The sequence below is a fragment of the Lagopus muta genome, chromosome 2 (genome assembly GCF_023343835.1).
Source record: "Lagopus muta isolate bLagMut1 chromosome 2, bLagMut1 primary, whole genome shotgun sequence".
Lineage (NCBI taxonomy): Eukaryota > Metazoa > Chordata > Aves > Galliformes > Phasianidae > Lagopus > Lagopus muta.
In genome coordinates, this window is record NC_064434.1 from 47,617,250 (window position 1) to 47,638,036 (window position 20,787).

Sequence of the window (20,787 nt, forward strand, 5' to 3'; positions counted from 1 at the left end):
ATCAGTCACATTTAATGCTCCCAGATGCATTTGTCCTGGTTCTGAGGTAGCCAAAATCTTGTAAAAATTATTTTTATTTTCTCTTTGATGTTTTTATCTAACTTACACTATTTATTGCAGTCCTTTCAGTGTCATTTGTAGCAGGTACAGAACTGCACTAAAGCCTTCAGTACATACTAGAATTCGAACCTATGACTTTATTTTAAAGCTATACACCTAACTTTCAGGACTGCCTGTGGTAATGCTTTCCATATTTATCCTAACTGATTTTGACACAGCTCTGGTGTAGGCCTGTGGAAGTTTTCATAACTATTCAAGAAATGTGTTTTGACTGTTGTTAGAGACACCACTTACATGGCAGATAAAATTGGCTCCCCCAGAGGGAATTAAAAGATTCTGAAGTTCTTGCAACTATTTAGAGGTAGATAATATAATTGGTTTGAAACTACATTTGGACTTTGACTTTCAAATTTGTAATCTTCCAGGTAAGTGTTTTCTCATCCTGTTAGCTACATTATGAGGCAGACTGCCCTCCCTTCTCCCTCTTCATCCCCACAGCTTTGCTTCTGCAGATACACTGTTCTCCATATTATGCTGTTGATTTACTCTGTCTCGTGGTAATGCAATCCTTTTTCTGTGGTGTGACATCACTGAACTATATGTGCAATGCCTTTCATAGTGGAATTGTAGCAGGTGCATCTGGTATTACAAAAAATAAGGCACTGTCAAAGAGAGAGCTATATTTTCACACAGTGATTTATCTGGTAATTTATTCCTTAGGCAATCAAGTCTTTGATTGGCATGATGAAAACAAAGATAGTAAAAGCTAGGATTTATAGACATCAGGAGACAGACGATAAAACTATGATTCTTATGTTCTCAACTACTCTTAGATCACCGTAAGCCTCAGCAGTACATCATACTTCCAATTACCTGTGGCAGTTTTCATACCTCAACGACTGCCACCAAAAAAGGAGAGAAGTCAGCAGTAGATGCTTATTTTAGGAGTGCTGGATGGCAGACTTTGCTTTGTTTTTAGTCCCCGTGGACTTGATGTGCATTGAGGCGGAAGATTTGAGGTAATTTTGAAGCAAATCTGGGAGGTGATGAGCAAGGGATTTGCAGTACTGAAGCTGTTGATTCACTTTGCCCAGTGCTCACTAATGTGAAATATCTTGGAAGCAGAGAGAACCACTCCCTCCCTTCCTCCCCCAGTCCCCATGCATGAAAGCTTGGCTATATTTTCCTGTTTTGCTTCAGGGCTGTGAGGGAAAACATGCACTGTTAACCACGTTTGCAGATTGCTGTTGTGCCTAGTATACGTGTATACTGGGAGAATCTGTGGGGTGTGTCTGGCATTTGTTTTTTTATCGTATTTTGAGTTGTTATTCTGTCTTTTAATGGTTACACACTCATAGTTCACAAACCAGCTCCCCCCCCTTCCTCCCCCAGTCTCTCTATGTAGTTTTGGAATCAGCTTAGCTCTAGGTATTCTCTAATGGCAAGATTTACCTCAAGCCAGGCATTTTCCTAGCATAAATATGCAAAATCTCCTTAAAGTCAGTGAAGCTGTACCTATTACAACAGCAGAGAATTTGGCATTCTGTGCCCATTTTGCATATTCTTGCAGGTGCAATGCAAAAGCAGAATATTTGCTACGGGAGTTATGTCTGACTTTTCCAAAACCATGCCTTACAGTATGACACAGAAAAGTATCTAATTGGTAAACTTGAGAAAATGGCCTTCAAAACCTATATCCAGTGTTCTTACTTGGACAGAAGCAAAACAGAAAATGCATTTTTTTCTACAGAAATATATGACTGCTGGAGAAACCATCTGCTGTCTTGGAATGGTCTTCTGCCAGTGATGGAGGCAGTCAAAGGAGGAAGCTGGTTAAATGAAATTCTATTTCAGGAGTCAGTTTGTTTGTACTCTTCCTTGATTGTGGTATTTGAGCAGACGTAGCATAAGCGTAGCTGTAGTGTTTGTAGTGAAAGGAAGAAAGGAATGAAGAGGTGTGAGAGGTATGTCCTAAGATATTTTTTTTTAGAGGAGTCAAAATGAAATTATTCTATTTCACAATAAAGACAATACGCAGTTTTGAGAGCAGAGGAACTCTAGGTTGATGTGACCACCACTCGTCATTTTAAATGTCTGTATGACCTCAATGAATTCCTCTTACGTACACAAAAATTTGGAGCCATAATAATCCTCATCTCAAGTGTTGGTGCACGCAAGACAGGTGTAGGTGAAGGACTTTCACTAGTGAATATTCTGAAGAAGTTTCAGCGTCTGCAGAGAAAAGGAGGAAATTCTGGAAAAGAATCAATGGAACTGATGGGAATGGTTATAGAAATATTAGTCATGTGGCCCAAAGGAAAATAGTTTAAGAGATCTCAAGAGCAAAATATTAAAGAGACTTCGGACTGGGAGAAGTCTTCTTGTTTCTTCCATAGCATGAAAGCAAAACATTTTTACATTGTTTTGTAGGCAGATGACATTGCTAACTGATTCTTTCGTCAGTCTTCCAACCTGTAGTACCCTATGCTTTGGTATGATGAAGTAATGAACAGTTTTTAAACTACATCTGTGGTTACATAAATCATGGGGGAAAAAAAGTGATATGCTTATGATAACAAGTAGGAATGCATCTGGACACAAAAGGTAAAGACAGTGCTTCATGTTTTAATTTGAATTGCTTAAAATAAATCTGCCAGAAGCACTGCCAGCATCCACACCTTCCTTACAGAAGGTTTCTGTTTGAGGGCAGCCCAAAGGCAAACAGAAGGTTTACATCTCAGCTGGTTTTGTGCGTGTGTAACATGGAGTGAATCAGGTGAGTGTGAGATCGTGAAAGCAGTGGGAAAACTGGAACAAAAAATTTGTTGGAATTAGTGGCAAACCATTTCTTCCTTTGACTGAAAAGCAAAGTACTCGTTGAAAGGTGTGTCTCTTCCTGGATACTGAACTTGCTTTTGTATTAAACTCATCAGTTCTCGTGCTGAATTTCAGTAGCCATCACATCTACCTGACAATACAAAGCTCTGTGGCTGTGACACTGATTTCACTGATCTCTCTGCTCTAGAGAGCAAGCTGAGTAGAGGGTACAGCTGACTCTCTGCATGATTTGCTTGAGGGCAGCACTAATGAGAAACCCCTAATGTGAAATAAAAAGAGCTGGTAACTGGGGGGAAAAAATTCAATGAATGATTAAAAAGGAAGATTCAGCTCAGCTGCTCCCACAGGAAGTTTGCTGACCAGCTTTTTTCTTTTTGATATAGCTACAGATCAGCAGTTCACACTCTGTATTACAGACCTTTTTTCTAAAGCTTGCCAGCACCACTTTCCAAACACTAGCAGCATGTTCTTGCTTGATATGGGCAGGCAGTTGCTGAATTTGTGAGATCAGAGTCTGGGTGTTTATTGGTGGCAAGAGAGTATTTTTCTGTGAATCAGTAGCGTAAAGAAGTGAGTGTACTTAACAAACAATCAGAGGAAATAAATTTCAACATTTTGTATCAACAAACATGGATGCAGTGTGATATCTTTAAGAATCAAATAAGAGTCTTCATTCTCTAAAGCAACACTACTCTCTTATTACCAAGTAGTTTCTGTAAAATTATGTATCAGTAGATAAGGTGTTTTTATATCCTGCCTTCTCAAGTGACCTGATTCAGAGCTCTCAGTAAGAAAGACATAGCAGAGAGCTGTTCTTCTGCCTCCTTCTATACAAAATGTTCAACCTGTCTGCACTACACTTTGATATCAGTTTTAATATCTTTCCATAGCAAAATAAGAAATGTGTTTTCCTTTAGATTACTGAGATCTGATAACTTGTGTGATCTGATAACTTTGACTGAAATCAGGTCATTCATTAATTTAACATAATGACAGGGTGTTTGCAGTACTTTTGAACAAGCAATTAAAAGGAAGGAAAGTATAGAAGGCTGTTCCTAGTGAAATATTGGTAAATGACTGACCTTTATTTACTGTGAATGAAATTCAAGCTAAACATAGTTTATCTTTGTTAATGTTGAGGCTATATAGTCAGAAAATTGGCAGTTAGTTATAATGTGTTTTATTAGCTGCAATGATTAGTAGCAGACAAAAGAAAAAGCAACAAAGAATTCAAGAAAGCCTTATCACACATCAGGCAATCAGTGATGGCACATCTTTTGTCTGGAGAATGTATGTGCATTTTTTCTTTTACTAGACAGGTATGTCTGAAGGAAGAAGAAAGGCAGAGTGAATGTAGCCTGGGAGAAGTGAAATGTAAGGCAGTAGCTAGCAATACACCCCATGTAATCTTAATTCTCACATTGTGGTAAGGTATCCACCCCATTGTTTCTATCTACCCCATTGTTAAATTCAGGTGTAAACTGGACACGATTCAAGAATTATGTGATGTCAGTGGATGTTACCTGCATTCACTGTTTATATCTATTGATGCTGCAGTACTGCAGATAACATTTCAGACCTTGGACTACTAGCTCCAAAGTGATGTTTTCCAGCTGATGTCAGCATTGCTGGTTTGTGACAGATTCTGTTCATGCTTCCCTTGAAATTAGTGCTTAAAAGAGACAATTTCATATACTTGAAAGCATAGGTGTGTTTAAATATTTATGGAATTAGATGAATTTTAAAAATCTTCCTAAAAAAGACTCTTAGTGAGAATTTGCATCTTGAAGTACACATGCTGCAGGTAGAGACCAGTATTTAAAACTGGTTGTTGAAATCATACTAGCATCCTAATTTGTATTTCAAGAAAAAGCTCTTTTTGTATGATGAGCCCAGGGTAAATAAAGCAGAGCGTCTGTCCCACAGTGAACATACAGTGCCATGTCCTGCTTGAGAAGGTGGACAAGGACTGTATTTCAGACAGTAGGGGTTAAAAACATCCACACAGTCATTTTGTCTCTTGAGATATGGTAGTTAATGGCTGAAAGGTGACATCTTCATATTCTTGAATCTGCTCTTAAAAGTTGTTGTGGACCTCCTGTCTTTGCAAAATCAAGTGGTGGGTTCAGTGGTAACTGAGATTCACTTGACAGCTTTGCACAAAATAGAGGTGGAAAGCTGTTTGCATGCAGTAGCTTTTCAATAGAAGCCACTTGCTCTGGGCCGGGTAGAAGCAACTCTTATTGGTAGCAGATTTTGGTCTCCTCCATCTGGCTTTAATGCAAACTAGCAGTAAGTTAAGCTCACCTGTTCAGCACTGCAGTGGATAGGAATGAGACAGATACAGACCTTCAGGGTTAGCTATAAGACAACATCAGGAGACACTGCTTTACACCTTCCCTCCACCTTTAGCAAATGTGTGCTAGTGCTGCTAACAAGAAGCATGTGCACAGGTGTGATGACATGAACTGTAATTGAGAACAGAGGTGTTCAGTTGGATTCATATCCCAAGGTTTACGCTGAAGAGAGAGCATCCCTCAAGTGTGTTATCTGTTACTGGTATGTGTTAGAACTGTGCTGAAGTTCAGAAATCCACAGTGCTTGATGAGAGAATGTTGTTCATACAGTAGTGATGTCAGTGTTGGCTAGCTATGGCCTGTCTCTCCTCCCAGTGACACGAGAAGGCCATGTGCCGTTTCACCCATAAACGTGCCAGAATGTAATGCCCACACCTGGGAGTACTGCTCCTGGAGATGCTCCCAGCAGCACAGCTTCTGATGTTGGTCCTTTCAGTCCTGCAGTTTGGCCTCTTGTCAGACCTGGGCTGTAGACTGGAAGAACTGCTCACACAGGAGCACCCAAGTGACTCAGTCTCTCTCTTTGTGCGATTATGTGCCCAGCCATCATCTGGTGGAGAACAGTGGCCACCAATAGGGCCACAGTTTGCTGCGGCTGTCAGAAAATCTCAGTTGTCCACTGTTTCCTTCCTGAGTCTGACTGGAAAAGAGCCCTCCAGGAGAGAGAAACAAGGTTACAGCAGGGAAACATCCCAATAGGCTGCAAACTATCTAGGAAAAAAAAAAAACAACAAAAACTTCAGGTGTTGAAGTCATGTTTCCCAAGTGCGCTTTTGAAAAAGAAGTTACTGAGTGATAGGTCAGTTGCATCCTGTATATATTATAGGCTCTTCAGTGGCAGAGCAGATGTTACATAAAAACAAAGGAACTTGCACCAGTTCTGCTGGACTTTCAGCCCCTGTTCCTCTCTGTAAAGGACTGCATTTTGAGGACTGGTGGAGACAGTTTTCACTGTAAAGAGGCTTTGTCATGCATTTTAAATTATTAGCTCTCATTTTAAAAGCAGAATGCTCTTTCAGCATAGTCCTTTCCAATTTGTAATTTTCCTCATCAGTTCTGCTGTTCTTTGGGACTGCACGAACTGCCTGAGAGCTGTGTGGCCCTGCTGGTGAACCCTTTCTCTTCTAAAGACTGTTGCTACTACTGACTGACCGAGGAAGCATTGAAAAGAATGCCATTCAACTGCTTACTCTTGTTTTTCAAACTTTTTTTTTTTTTTTTAATGAAAGCTTTTGAATTTTTGTGAAACCCCTAAATTTAGTATTTATGACATAAGTAGCTCACAGGTAAAGACTGACTGAAATTCAGATCATTCAAAATTATGTTTCTCTTCAGATAGCCCCACTAGCAGACAAAGAAGTTGAAAGGGTAATGATCATTATTTGATAATCTTTGTGACTGTGACTAGTGACTGAGAGACCAAAAGAGCAAGCAGATAATAGGCCCAAAGATAATTAAAAAAAAAAAAACCAACAAATTATATCATGTAAAATCAATGTCACAGTATCCAGAAGTATTTCTGGGAACTAGAATTGCAATCTCCCCCATTACTGTTTGATCCAAATCTTTTCATTAGAAAGAAGCAGCAGCTGTATAGATGTAGTTCCCACTCTATCAAATGGCATTGAATCATAATGTACCCCATACACCTCTTTAAATCTCATTCTTAATCAGAAGAATCCTATCTCTTAATTGTGTGTATGCCGTTAGAAAGTGGGATTCATGTTCTTAAATTCAAATATCTTTGTGGTTTCTACGCAGGGGTTTTTGTTCCTTGGTGACATACTGATAGTTCCTAAAATATAATTTCGTCTCAAAATCTCAAGGTCCTCTTACAAACATTTGATGTATTTCTTTTTTTAATTGTGAATCCTCTGGGTTTGTTGCTGTGTATCTCTGAAAAGACCAATTAAAGGTTATATTTCATAACACTTATTTGAGAAAGCTCTTACCCAAGTCTGTTGGCAGGAAGACTGAGCTTCTTGCACTGCAGGCAAGGTGTTTATTTTTTTCCTTCAGAGGCATATGGGACTATTTTTCTAAGAAGCTAACAGTCCCCACAGGGGACAGATTTTTCGTAAGTATTCTGCATGCAAAAGCCCCTTGATTTATATGGCCAGATTTTGAAAATCTGGCCAACTTGTGTATTATGAACATTCCTGCTAATTGGACCTGAAACGTCTGAATCAAAGCATATGTCTAGACTGCAGGAAAAGTAGACTCTGTCTCTGGCCCTCAATCACCAGAGGTGAAGACCAGATGGAGAATACTGTGGCTCTCTTTTGGCCCAGCTTTCCTTCCCATGGATTTGGAATGTGCAACTGAATCAAAGAGCAATACAGTTCAATTGTGTCTTAAAATGGCTAGCAACATCTCTCCTGGATTAGTGGAATAGTTAGAATATTGTCTTATCATCTGCCTGTTGGACACAGGGACTTTTATACATTTTCTATCCAGTAGAAAGTGCCGTTCTTAAATTAACAACCCTGTTATCGTCTTCTGAAATCTATCTTAGAATTTAAGGGCAAAATATTAGCAGCTGATTTGCTGTTTTTTCTTCTCTATCTCTATCTCTATCTAGCTCCTAGATTGTTTTGTCATCCCAGTGGTGATACTGCTCTCCTGGTTCTTCTTGCTGGTACGATACAAGGCAGTACATTTCATTGGGATCGTGGTCTGCATTCTGGGCATGGGCTGCATGGCAGGAGCAGATGTCCTCGTTGGGAGACAGCAAGGAGCAGGTGAGTAAGGATTAGTGTCTAGTACTGCAAAGTTCTGATCACAGAAACTGTAATTTCGGTTCGGGGCATGGAAAATTGGAAGTTGGCAGGAAATCCTGTGTCTTCATGGATCCAAAGCACTACAGCATTCAAGGGTGCTTCGTTGTCAGGAGAGGTAGAGAAAAAAAATGGGTCAACAGTTAAAATTCACCACTTCTGCAAATGAACATGCTCTGAGCATGCAATGCATGTCATCTTTTATACAGAGGGGCAAACTAAATGCTTGTAGTTCTGCTTAGAGTTAGCAAATCTCAGTTGCTTCCTTTCCAAATTGGCTACATCTCTGAGTATACTGTCTCTCCTGTACACTGCTGCTTAACTTTGCTCCTTTTTTGTACAGAGACAAGGTCACTTGCTTGGTACTAGAATACACCAGACCAACTGTACTAACTGAGTTGTAACACAGTCTCAAAGTAAAGATTTGGGATTTGTGTGCATAACTATTGAGAAGTATCTTCTTGTGCATAAAATGTTCTTTTTCGTGCGCAGCATCATACAAAAAATGTGTGCATAGCTATTAATGTAGACTAGACAGAGTTAGATTTCATCGACGAACTTCCTCTGTCTCATTGATTTCTAGCGCCAACACAAATGATGTGGGAAGGCTGAAAATTCTTTTCAAAGGCTGTAAATTAGGCACAGTTTTCATCCTTAATTAAAAGCACTGAATTGTGAGCTGAACATAATACATTGGGATTTAAAATTCTCTCTGAATACAAATGCAAGCACTCTAAGATCTGCATTTGCCAAGATGCAACTGAACAAAACAAGGAAGTTTGGTAAAGTATTAATTACACCTCCCTGTCCCTTTTTATCTCTGTTCTGAAGACTTTTAGCTCGTTGCTCTCCTCCAGAAATACCTTCACCCTACCTATAAAGGAAAGAATATACGTGGAGTCAGGCAGCCAAGGTTGCATTAGCAATGTCTTATTTGGAGGGACTGGGATTTCAACCCTGAGTTCTGGGAGAAACATCAAGTATCCCTATAATCTGGAGCATAATGTGCTTGGGCATGTGAGTTGTGGTTCAGCAGAGGCATGCAAGGCATTGGACATCAGCAGAAAAGGCTGAAAAACACTGACACTTCGCAGTCTATCTGCAATAATTAGATATTATTTGCTATATTAGTTACTAAGGCATGAATATAGCTGTTAGGAAATATACCCATAAAAAGAATATCTGTTAACATATGCTGTTGCTGTTTAATTTGGACCTTCACATGAAAGACTTATTTCTACACAGAAAGAAGACATAAAAGATCAGAGCCACACATGATAGAGTTTGCAGCTTCTTAAAATGGCAAAAAGAAATGTATTGAAATATAGGAATATGTTTCCACTTTCTCTTTAACAGAATAAAATAGAGTTGTTGTGACTAAATTGGCTGAAGGGATAGAACTATGCCTTAAAAATCTGCAAATTAAAATGAATATTGGCAGCAAAACAGAAGATCTCAAGAAACTTTACATTAAAATGTTCCACAACATTTATGGGTAATTTCTTGGGACTGGGCAAACAAAATAAAGGAATTCATCAAAAGCAGTGAATTTGTATTTGCCCTCAGTAAACTCCTTTGTTATTCCTATATTTTAGGGAGCAAGAAGAATTGACTCTTGTTTGCCACAGTCTGTGAAATCAGTGAATTTTGAGTCTCACAGTCTTTGAATGTCAGTGAGGTGGGGAAGAGCCATTACAAGCTGCTGTTTGGGGCCATCTTATTTCTATGAAAATGTTCAATCTTGTGGTGTTTGATGCGTACATGCAAAGGATGATATGTTTGTATCAGCAGTTCAGCAGAGACAAACTCTAAGGTCAAAAGCTCTTTCAGCAGTACTTCTCCAAAGTGCTAGTGAGTGTTTATAATAAATACCACATGAGTGAGCTCAGTGAGGGATGATTAGATCCACTGTGGAACACCAAATGCATCGAGGGTAAGGTTTTCCAAAGTGCTGATGCTTATTTTAAATTAAGGGTATGTGCCATCATCTTCCATGGCTGATTGCAAAAAGGAAAATAAGTGCCAGATCTTAAAAAGATAAATTGACAAATATGAACATACTGTTAGTCGAAGTGTATGCAAAGCTGAAATTCAGTGTGAGACTGAATCTAGTAATGTTTACAAAGAGACCACGTCTCTGAGTCAAATCATACTGGAGACTAGCCAAGTATTAGTAGGAGAGTTTTGATTATTTTCTCTAATCTTGTTTGTCCCTAAGCAACTTTTCTGGTGCTTATAACTAATTTTGGAGACATTAGGGGAAATCATTCTTTATCAAACCGGTACCCTTGTACAATGCCATGACCAGCTGGGTAGATAAGGGGGGAGCAGCAGATGTGGTGTAACTTTACTTCAGCAAGGTGTTTGACACTGTCTCCCACAACATCCTCATAGGCAAGCTTAGGAAGCGTGGGATAGATGAGTGGACACTGAGGTGGATTGAGAACTGGCTGACTGGCAGAGCTCAGATGGTCATGATCAATGGTTCAGAGTCTAGCTGGAGGCCTATAGCTAGCTGTATTCCTCAGGGGTTGGTGCTTGGTCTGGTATTGTTCAACATCTTCGTCAGTGACCTGGATGAAGGGATAGAGTGCACCCTGTGCAAGTCTGCTATGAAACCAAGCTGGGAGGAGTGGCTGACACACCGGAATGTTGTGCTGCCATTCAGCAAGACCTGGATATGCTGGAGAGTTGAGTGAAAAGGGACCTGTTGAGGTTCAACAAGGGCGAGCATAAAGACCTACACCTGGGGAGGGATAATCTCAAGCATCAGTATAGGTTAGGAACTGAACCACTGGAGAGGAGCAGTGTGGATAAGGACCTGAGCATCCTCAGGTGAACTGCAGGTTGTGCATGAGCCAGCAGTGTGCCCTTGGTGGCCAAGAAGGCCAATGATATCCTGGGGTACATCAAAAAGAAAGTGGCCAGCAGGTTGAAGGAAGTGATCCTCCCCCTCTATTTTGTACTGGTGAGGCCATATCTGCACTATTGTGTCCAGTTCTGGGCTCCTTAGTTCAAGAAAAGTAGGGAACTTCTAGATAGAGTCCAACAGAGTGCCACAGAGATAATGACAGGTCTGGAGCATCTCCCTTACGTGGAAAGGCAGAGAAACCTGGGACCGTTCAGCCTGGAGAAGAGTGAGGAGAGATCTTAACAGTGCTTATAAATATCCAAAGGGCAGGTATGAAGTGCTTGGAGCCAGCTTTCTTTCAACAGTGCCCAGTGACAGAACAAGGGGCCATGAGCACAAACTGGATCATTAGAACTTCCATATGAACATGAGGAAAACCTTCTTTACTGTGAGTGTGACAGCACTGGCACAGGTAGTCCAGAGGAGCTGTGGAGTCTCTTTCTCTGGAGATATTTAGAACCCAGCTGGATGCTTTCTTGTGCTTTAGGGAACCTGCTTTAACAGGGGATTAGACTTGATGACCTCCAGAGGTCCATTCCAAACCCTATGGTTCTGTGATTCTGAGACAAGGTACAGGATTTTTAAATTCTTTTTCTATGACCATTTTATGACCATTGTCATTTCCATAAATTTCTTCTCACTGGGAAGTTCAGAACCTTTTCAAAGGAATTTCCATTATAGCCAGTCTTTCTGACTCTCTTTGGTTCTGCAGCAATGTCTGGCAGCTTTGTGAAGCTGTAACTCTAGTAGAAATCATTCAGTAAGCCTTATGTGCAGAGGGAATTGCATGCATCAGGCTGCAAAAACAGGGCCTCAGTTTTCAAGCTGGAACTTAATTTTGATCAAATCTCTCTGCATCCCTCTGGCCCAAAGTAATAAAAGAACCCAAGACTTAAAAAGATTTCAAACATTCTTTGATAATATGGTGGTTTAGTAGTTATATATATCATAAAGTACTGAAAATATAATTTTCTGTTCATTTTATAAATTAGGTACTGCTATGTTAATTTACCTCCTTTTACAAAACCTCTATTATCATCACCCTGTCTACACCTCATCCTTCCTTCTCTCTTTATTGTCAAACAATTTCATGTGAGAATGAGGTCAGTATTGGGGTTGTAATGATTTCTTCATTCATTTCACAGGTACATAGAATTATTCTTTGTTGGCTTCCCATCTGAATGCCAGGGATGTTTTTGCTTGGATTTCAAAATGAGATGCAAACTGTCCCATTCCACCTGGAAAAAATAAAAGTTAAAATAATAAAATTAAAATAACTGATCACTGAAGAGTTCTGTAGTTTTCATAAGTTTTTCTTTACATTCAGATTTTCTTACAGAAAAGATAAAATTCTTGCTTCATTTCTGCTAGATTTTCTTGTGATAATTGGATGAAAACTGTTACAACAGAACATTTGTGTTCATCTTATTGATCCAGATAAGAGCTACTTTGTGACTGAGTATTCATATCTACAGGGCAGAACTTACAACAGTTCTAGACAAAAAGTTGTTTTGACATGTTCTGATTTTTCCCCTGTTTATTCCTAGGTGAAAATAAACTGATAGGGGATCTCTTAGTATTGGGTGGAGCAACACTGTACGGCATCTCGAACGTTTGTGAAGAGTATATTGTCCGAAATCTGAGTCGGGTGGAGTTCCTGGGCATGATTGGACTCTTTGGCTCCTTCTTCAGTGGAATCCAGCTGTAAGTGAGCAGGTTTGAACTCTAAGGTCATTCAAATAAGTATAGTTCTGGCTTCCTTTGAGGTACTGTGCCCTACTCTTCAAAGGTAGCCATTTCCTTTGTAGAGTAAGTATCTGCAGATTTGGGAATTTGTTTTTGATATCTGAGATAGCTGGATTTGTACTCAAATCCATCCACATATATATATATATATATACATATATATATGTATGTAGCTAAGTACTTTAATTCAGTAACTGGTTTTTCGTATGAAAGTCCCATGAGGAGGGGGAAAACACATCCTTATCCTGTATTGCTTGAAGACAAATAAATATTTCACATATTGCTCTGGTCTGTGAACAGGAAACTCTCTACAGCCCTCTACAGTTCTGTTTCATACTTTTTAGAAGTTACTTAGATCGAAAAACACATATGCAGTCAGAAGAGATTTTACTGATTGATTTGTTTTGTGTAATTAAGAATGATATGGCAGAAATAATGAAAATGTCCTTAAGAAATTGGCTTTTTCACTTTAAAATACTTAGCACTCAGTAGATTGGCACATGGATTTTTGGAGTGATATCCACATGTACCTAATGAGCAGGTACCTCACTGCCAGTATTGCAACACTGTGCATAATATGCCTGTATTAAAAGTCACCCTGCAAGATCAACACATTTACAGAGATCTGTCACTGGCACTTGTCATACCCAACAGCTTTTGAATGTTAGCCAAAAACAAGTTATTTGCCTGCACATCTGAGGTATTCAGCTTTAAGAACTGAGACTCATCAAAGAAATGGCCCATTGATTTCTACTTAATTAATTCTGTTTCTTTAGATAGAAAACTTATTATGTTTATGTAGAATCTGAAAACATGACTTAAAATGTCATGTTTTGGGTAAAGCATTTTTGTTACCTAAATTGTTCATGGTATGTAGGTACTGGCTTGTTCTAAAGCTATCAAGCAGTGCTTTTGTTTTGCTGTGCATTTAAACAGTAATATACAGGTCTCATATTCCTAAATTTAATTATAGTACCATTTCAACTCTTCTTGAAGATAGACACAACTGAGTGTCTATAATCTATTTGTCTGGGAAGAAGAATCTGGTGCTGGCACAAGGTATGTTCATGCACAGAGGACTCAATAGGAAAGAAACTCCAAAAGCCATTTCTTTGCTGAAAGCTTTAAGGAAGCTTCCTGGGGGGAAGAATGTCTCAGAAATAAGGCTTTACCAGCATGCTGGGAAAAGCACTGGTCAAAGTTTGGTTGGCACTCGCAAAGCAGGGATTGGTCTGAAATTGTTTCTGCAGTTGCTCTCTCATAAATTGCTTCTTTCAACTTGCTGGCTAGACTCTTACTAACACAGCTGGTCTTCTCTGCTACATCAACACATTGCTGGCTCCTGTACGCCAGGACTCCAAGCTTGATTTTTACAGTATAGCTTCTTGTCCAGTCAGCTCCCAGCCTGTACTGGTTGCATGGGGATATTTCATCTTAGATGTAGGAGTTCATGTTTGCTTTTCTTGAACTTCATCAGATTTCTGCCAGTCCATTTATCCAGCCTGTTAGGTCATTCTGAATGGCAGCATATCTGCTGCATGGGATGTCCTCTGTGAACTTGGTGACTGTGCATTCCATCCAATCTTCTACATTGATAACGTTAATCAGTTGTCAGAAGTTGTCAATCTGCTGATCACTACTTTTTGAACACAGTTTTCCATTGATCCTTATGGATAGTCCACCCTTCCAATATATGTCCGTGTATTTTCAATCTCTAAGAATTTTTTGGGAAATCATGTTGAAAGCTTTGCTAAAGTTGAGGTAGATTACACTCCATCCTCACATGCATTCCTTTTCCATTATCTATGGAGCCAGACATCTCATCATAAAAGGCAACAGGTTTGCTTCTGAAAAATCTGTGCTGACTGTTCCTACTCAGCTCTTCATTATTAATTGCCTGGAAATGGAACAGTTACTCCATTATCTTCCCAAAGTCTAGAGTAAGGTTGGCTAGCAGTAGTTCTTGCTCTTTTTGAAACTGGATATTGTTTTGTCTCTTTTTTCAGTCCTCAGGGAACTCCTTGTCACAGCATCCTTTGAAAATTCATCGTGGTTCTATTCTTCAATGAATCAGGCGTCACTAAATGAAGCCCTTTCACAAAGTTGCTCTTACCCCTCTTTGTTTCATAATGAAGCACATATCACAGCATATCAGTTTCTACTTCTTTTGTATTGGATATGGAATAGTATGAAAGCAATGTTCGTGTATTTAAATAACATCAAAATTTGCTTCCCATAGCAAGACACTGCAGTTTGTATTTACTGGATTGCTGATAAAAGAGACATATGCCTTCTGCGTGCAAAGACACTTTTAATTTAGTTACTCTGCAGACAAAATAATCTCATTATTCTGTCCACAGTATTAAATTTGCCACATATCAGAGGTAAGCAAATTAGAATTTTCAGGATGCAACTCTCTAGATCGTATTTATCTGGAAGGCATTGAGTTCTGTAGTTTTACTGTTAGACTTGGTCACCTACATACCACTTTTTGTGCTAGGTATTTCTTTTTACAGTGTGTGTAGTCCATGTTTTATGCTTGGTTAAAATAGTGCCCCGACTGCTGTGCAGAGTTCCATACATCTGTCAATCACAGATCAGAAACATCTGCTGTCAGAGTAAGCTTCCTAATTTACAGGGGTCTTTTTTTGTGATTGGGAAGAACAGACTTTTTGCCACTTGAGAATTTTCTGAGTCTGGTATCTTGATGTTAATGTAAAGTAAGACATACAAGATGTTGAAAATGGACTTTTGCAGCTTGCCCATCTCTTGTTTTGTTTCCTGACTTTCATTGCCATGACTATTTGCTCTGTCTCAGCATGTAACAAATTACAGCGCTCTCCTCAAACCCAGCCTGTGATATCTGCCACCTCATGACAGTGATTTACTCAGCTCTCACTGCAGAGCCACTCTGAAGGGTGAATAACTCAGGCAGATACATTATTAATCATTAAAGTTCAAAAGCTTTCAGAATATTAAGAAGACAAGAGGACTGAACATGAAGGGGGACGAGCACTTTGGAGCAGGTATTCAGAGAGCTGGAAATAAACCAGTGCAAATTGTATGTTATCACATCTTATTACTGCCCTGAAGATCTTTCAAACACATAGGAATAGGGTGGATTAGCAAATTCTGATTGCATTTGGTTCCTACAGAGACTTTTTGTTATAAGGCTGTTTATGTTGTTTTGTCCAGCATTTGAATTGAATGAGTAGAAGTAATTTAACTTCTGTTCCCTTTCATCAGATTTTGCCTTCTCTTCTCTTACAGTGCAATCATGGAACACAAAGAGCTGTTGAAGGTTCCCTGGGACTGGCAAATTGGTAAGAAAACTCTTTACCTCATTGAAGATAGTTGCTGAAGGAGGTATGGAGCCAAACGATTTTTGGAGAAGCAGGCACACACAAGCCAATGTTTGTGATTTTTGCACTGATGTCTGCCAAAGGTTGAAGCACATGTCTTACAACCATTCTTAACTGATTTGTTCCCTGACTGTTCTTCCCTTGCACCTTTAGGTTAAGCAACAGAGAAGTGCTTATGAATAAGATAATTATTCACATAGCTGTGGAGTAAAATAACAATGGTGTTCTATTCTGAGATTCAGTGCAACAGTGAGACAAATAAATGAGGTAGTTACAAAGAACCAAGCCTTTTCAATGAATACCAAAGAAAGAAAATGAGATCTAACAAAAAACTTCAAAAGTTCTTGTAATACATATTGTAGCATCTTTAAACACATTTCCAAGGGACCATTTCTGTATGCAAGTGGTTAACTGATTTTCAATTAGTCTTGGTGGAATATAGCAGATATGTCTTTTAGATGTGTATGTCTTTAAGATGTGTAACAAGTAGCATCATGCACAATGAAGCTCTTACAATGTTTTGCTAGTCAGTGAATTTCATTTTCCCATTTCAGTTGGGAAGCTGAGTTTCTGATCTAAGACTCCCTTCTAATTAGTCCAACAACTTACTTGCTTTGAAAGGAAATCAACATTTTGAACATGAGTCCCTGTAATCACTCTTTTAGCATTTACAACAATAGAACAAAAAAAAGAGTGCTAATAATACAGACTAGGGAATTCAAGTTTTGGCAATCCATTGGAAATAGCTTGTCAGCTAGTATTAGAATGAACATCAAGATAAAAACTTGGAAGTGTGCAAGGGCAACTGACTACATGGGAATCCCTGAGAATAGGAAATACAACTCTTGGATTTCACTACTGTTTTCTTTAAACAGACTTTAACATTTGCTCTCATTATCCTATTTAAAAAGAGTGCATCTTCCATAAAATATTCCATATAGGAGATTTGATGGTTGTGCTGTAGTACTAGATGGCATCAATTACACTGTCTATGGAGAACTATGCTCAACTGCATCCTGTAAATGTATTGTCCTTCTTTAAACTGCAGTTGTTAGCATAACTGCGGCAGTGTTTGTTTATACTTCATGATAAGGAGTTCAGGGACATAGTTAATCTGATACCAATGGAACTAGCAATGGCCATCATGAGTTTACTTACTATACATGTAAATGTCATATATACTTTCTTAGGAGTTCTTTTGTATCTCAGTATCAGTGGAATGTGCCATTAAAATAAAATTTTGTCTATGACATTAAAATGTCATCAAAAGTTAGTCAATGAGACCATCTTAGCAAGGTCATCATATATGTAAAAATTGTGTAGTTAAACACAGATGAGTTTGCAATAATTGCGTCTTTTTTTGTTCTTTCTGGCTTCCTACACACCTATTTGTTGTGCTTTCTATTGTACTGACAGTGATACAAAACTGTCAAGTAGTTATTGACAAATCTATGTCAGGGTGTTCACAGCGTTGTCCTAAGTAGTTATCTACTACAGCATACTTAAACCTGCAGAACAACAGAGTTAAATCACCAGCCTTCTCAATGGCGATGTTAAAGTCACAGCAGGCAACCTAATAAATAACTCAAGATGGCCCATTGCCATCTGCCATAATTGTGTCATGAAGAATGTACGAGCAACCTTTCAGTTGATGCAAAATGCAAATGAATTTGGAATATAAAGATCTAAAGCCAACCAATTTGCTCAGTGACATGATTTAGCAGAGGTTTGTTAGAGTTCGGGTAGTATGGTTAGGTTGCGGTTGGACTTGATGATCTTTAAGATCTTTTCCAACCTGAGCAATTCTATGATTCTGTGATCTGTTTTGTCTAATGTGCTTAAAACAGACTGGGGCCCTCATGATTTTAATTTTCTAAATTCCTTCAATACATTGTATCATCTTTGCAGTTAGTATAAATCAGTGTAGCTCTATTTAAATCTTCGAAGGTTTAAATGTTAATAATTGCTGGGGATCTCACTGAACAGAGAATGATTATATCATGCCAATTGAGCGGTTTAAAGGAAGACCAGGACATGATTGTGGAATAACACATGAAATAATAACGAATAAACAAAAAACTCTTTTGTTCAGAAAGCCAGTTTGATGATCCTGGGAGGTGTTCCATGTTACAGAAGCTCTGAATGCTTTTGAATACTCTTTACTTCAAAGGATCAGTGTAAAAAGAACTGTTGATTCAATTTCATGCAAGGAAACAATAATTTTTGGATTAAAAATGTCAGGTCTAGAACATGGAACATACAACAACACACTCAGCTGAAAGAAAAGTTCCCAAGGCATGTTAGTCTTGTTGGGACTCCTTAGAGTAGTCCATGGGGGTAGGTCTTGCTTGTTTCTGTGAAGATGCCCTATCTTAAGATGTGTAAGGATATACTGGGGCACTGGGGCTTGTTGAGCCTGCAGAAGTGAAAGTTTCAAATAGCTATACACAAGGAGGCTGTTAGAGGGACAGAGCCAAGGTCTTCACATTAGTGCAGAGCATAATGCAATGGAAGGAGGATAGACAACAAGAAGAAATTGAAATAATGGATTCAAGCTGGATAAGAAGAAAACCTTTTTCACATTGACAGCAGGCAGGCAGTGGAGCAAGTTACCCAGGGAGGTTGTGCCGACAGTAGCGGTCAGTCTGAACAAAGCCCTGAGCAACTTTGTGTGATCTCACAGCTGAGTCTGGTATAAGCAGGGGTTGAACTTGAGACCGTTGAGCTCTCTTCCAACCTGAATTGCCGCATAATTCTATGATCCTGTGTTCCCAGTTCTGACCTTCACCACACACTCGCTCTCAACCATGCAAAAGTGGTGACATTGCTCATCAGGATGAGTGCTGAAAGTAAAGACAGGATTCCTTGCACCAGCTTTAGACATCTGGGATGTGGATAACTGACGTAGTTGGACAGAATCTTTTTATCACGAGCAGAAAGAATTAGGCATGACACAAATCAAACTGTGCTAAAGCTGGTGTTTAAAAGAGGTTAGACAACCAGCACCCTAAAACTTCCAAATCTCCTCACGGGGCACCAACCCCCAGTATGTGTCCAGACTTAAGTGTAGCAAATCCCACCCACAGCCGCCTTCATACACATTAATCCTTCAGACCAGGACAGTATCTCAAAGCATGCAGTTCTGAATGATGAATTTATCAGGGCTTAAAACAGCTAAGTTCATGAGCAGATCAATGCAGAAGCACCTTCTAACTTTCCAGTTTCCTTCTTTCCCATGCCTGCTTCAGGCAGTCAGTCCTGGTGACTCACTGCCTGGCTAGGCACATGTTCTGGCATTTGGGTCTTCAGCACTAGTGGTGATTCCCAAGGTTGCCATTAGCACTGCAGTGGCACTCAAGGAAGCTGAGACTGAAAGCCTTTGAATTAAAACATATTTCTGTTGTGAAAACTGGGCTTCTAGAAACGCTCTCTGAAAATCATACGTTACTTCCATCTTGATTATTGTCACCAATAGATGCTATCTATCTGGTGCATATTGCTTGCATTTTTACACTGTAAGTAAAATGCCACTTTACATTTACCTCTGATAAGACAAATACCGTTTAAAAAGCTTTCCACTGATATTGAAATGCCCTTTGGAAAAGCAACCTGTGGAATGCATGTAACTGCCTGCCAAAGAATATGAACACCAAGACAGCAGTATAAAACTATACTGTAATTGAGAGTGTAACCCTTCAAAACACTTGAATATGCCTGTTAAATCCGAAAGGACTAACGGGGTTGGTGGGCCAGCTGGTGGTTTTCAGACTGTACTTTGAGAATGCTGACTTGAAAACTGTCTTGTTTTCAGCTGAAACAGAGTTATTTTCTTCATAGAGTCTGATGTGATGCTATATTTTGGCTATAGGAGAGGAAAACAATGTTGATTACACATTGATGTTTTAGCTGAGCAGTGCTGTACAGAGTCAAGGACATTTTAGTTTGGCCCAGAGTGGCCAAAGAGATAATCCACACTAAGTGGCATCATGAGAAAAAAGCACAGAACTGAGAGGAGTTGGCTGGGGGTGTAGCCAATGCTCAAGAACTGACTGTGCATTGGTCAGCAAGTGGTAAGAAATTGCGTTGTGCATTGCTTGTTTTCTATATATTATTATCCTTACTATTATTTCTCTCTTCTTTTTCTGTTTTGACAAATAGTTTTTAGCTCAACCCAAAAGTTCTACTACTTTTTTTTTTTCCTAGTTCTCTCCTGTATCCACTGGGAGGAGGGGGTGTGAGTGAATGAATGGCTGTGCTGTTTAGCTGCTTGCTGGGTTAAACCATGACAGAGAACAGAATGGTTTCTGTGCCTGGCCTGTTCTTGACTTAAGACTGAAAGAAAAGCCAACTTAATGGTCGTCTGCATACAGTTTCTCATTGATCAAAACTGTGCTCCATTTGATGCAATCTATTACTGCAGAAGAATTCCAGATTTTGTATAAAGCAACTCTGCCATATACAACGTGCACCTTAAAAAATGGCTACCTTTTAATAAAAGCAGCTCTTACCATGGTTATACACATTCTGAATATAAACGCTGATTTGTTATCATGCCATAGAAACTGATATATGGACAGTGACATTTCCTGAGTGCTGTATTTGTTTCAGGTTAATGTACACTTCAGTTCAAATGCTTCAGAGGAATTAAAGCTATCACAGTTGATTTTGTCCTTTAGATGGCTTTTCTAAAGAGTTTTTAACTATGTGGAACATTGTGAGGACTTCGGGTTTTGTTT

General features: G+C 39.2%; 1 protein-coding gene across 2 annotated transcripts in view; it reads left to right on the plus strand.

The window, feature by feature from the left end:
- SLC35F1 (solute carrier family 35 member F1) overlaps positions 1-20,787 on the plus strand; it is a 231,385-nt gene that overhangs the window by 183,915 nt on the left and 26,683 nt on the right. For both annotated transcript variants that reach the window (XM_048935986.1, XM_048935985.1), the window contains exons 4-6: positions 7,837-7,996; positions 12,491-12,647; positions 15,960-16,012. In XM_048935986.1, the coding sequence (XP_048791943.1) occupies positions 7,837-7,996; positions 12,491-12,647; positions 15,960-16,012 (370 nt within the window). The remainder of the gene's footprint in view (positions 1-7,836; positions 7,997-12,490; positions 12,648-15,959; positions 16,013-20,787) is intronic.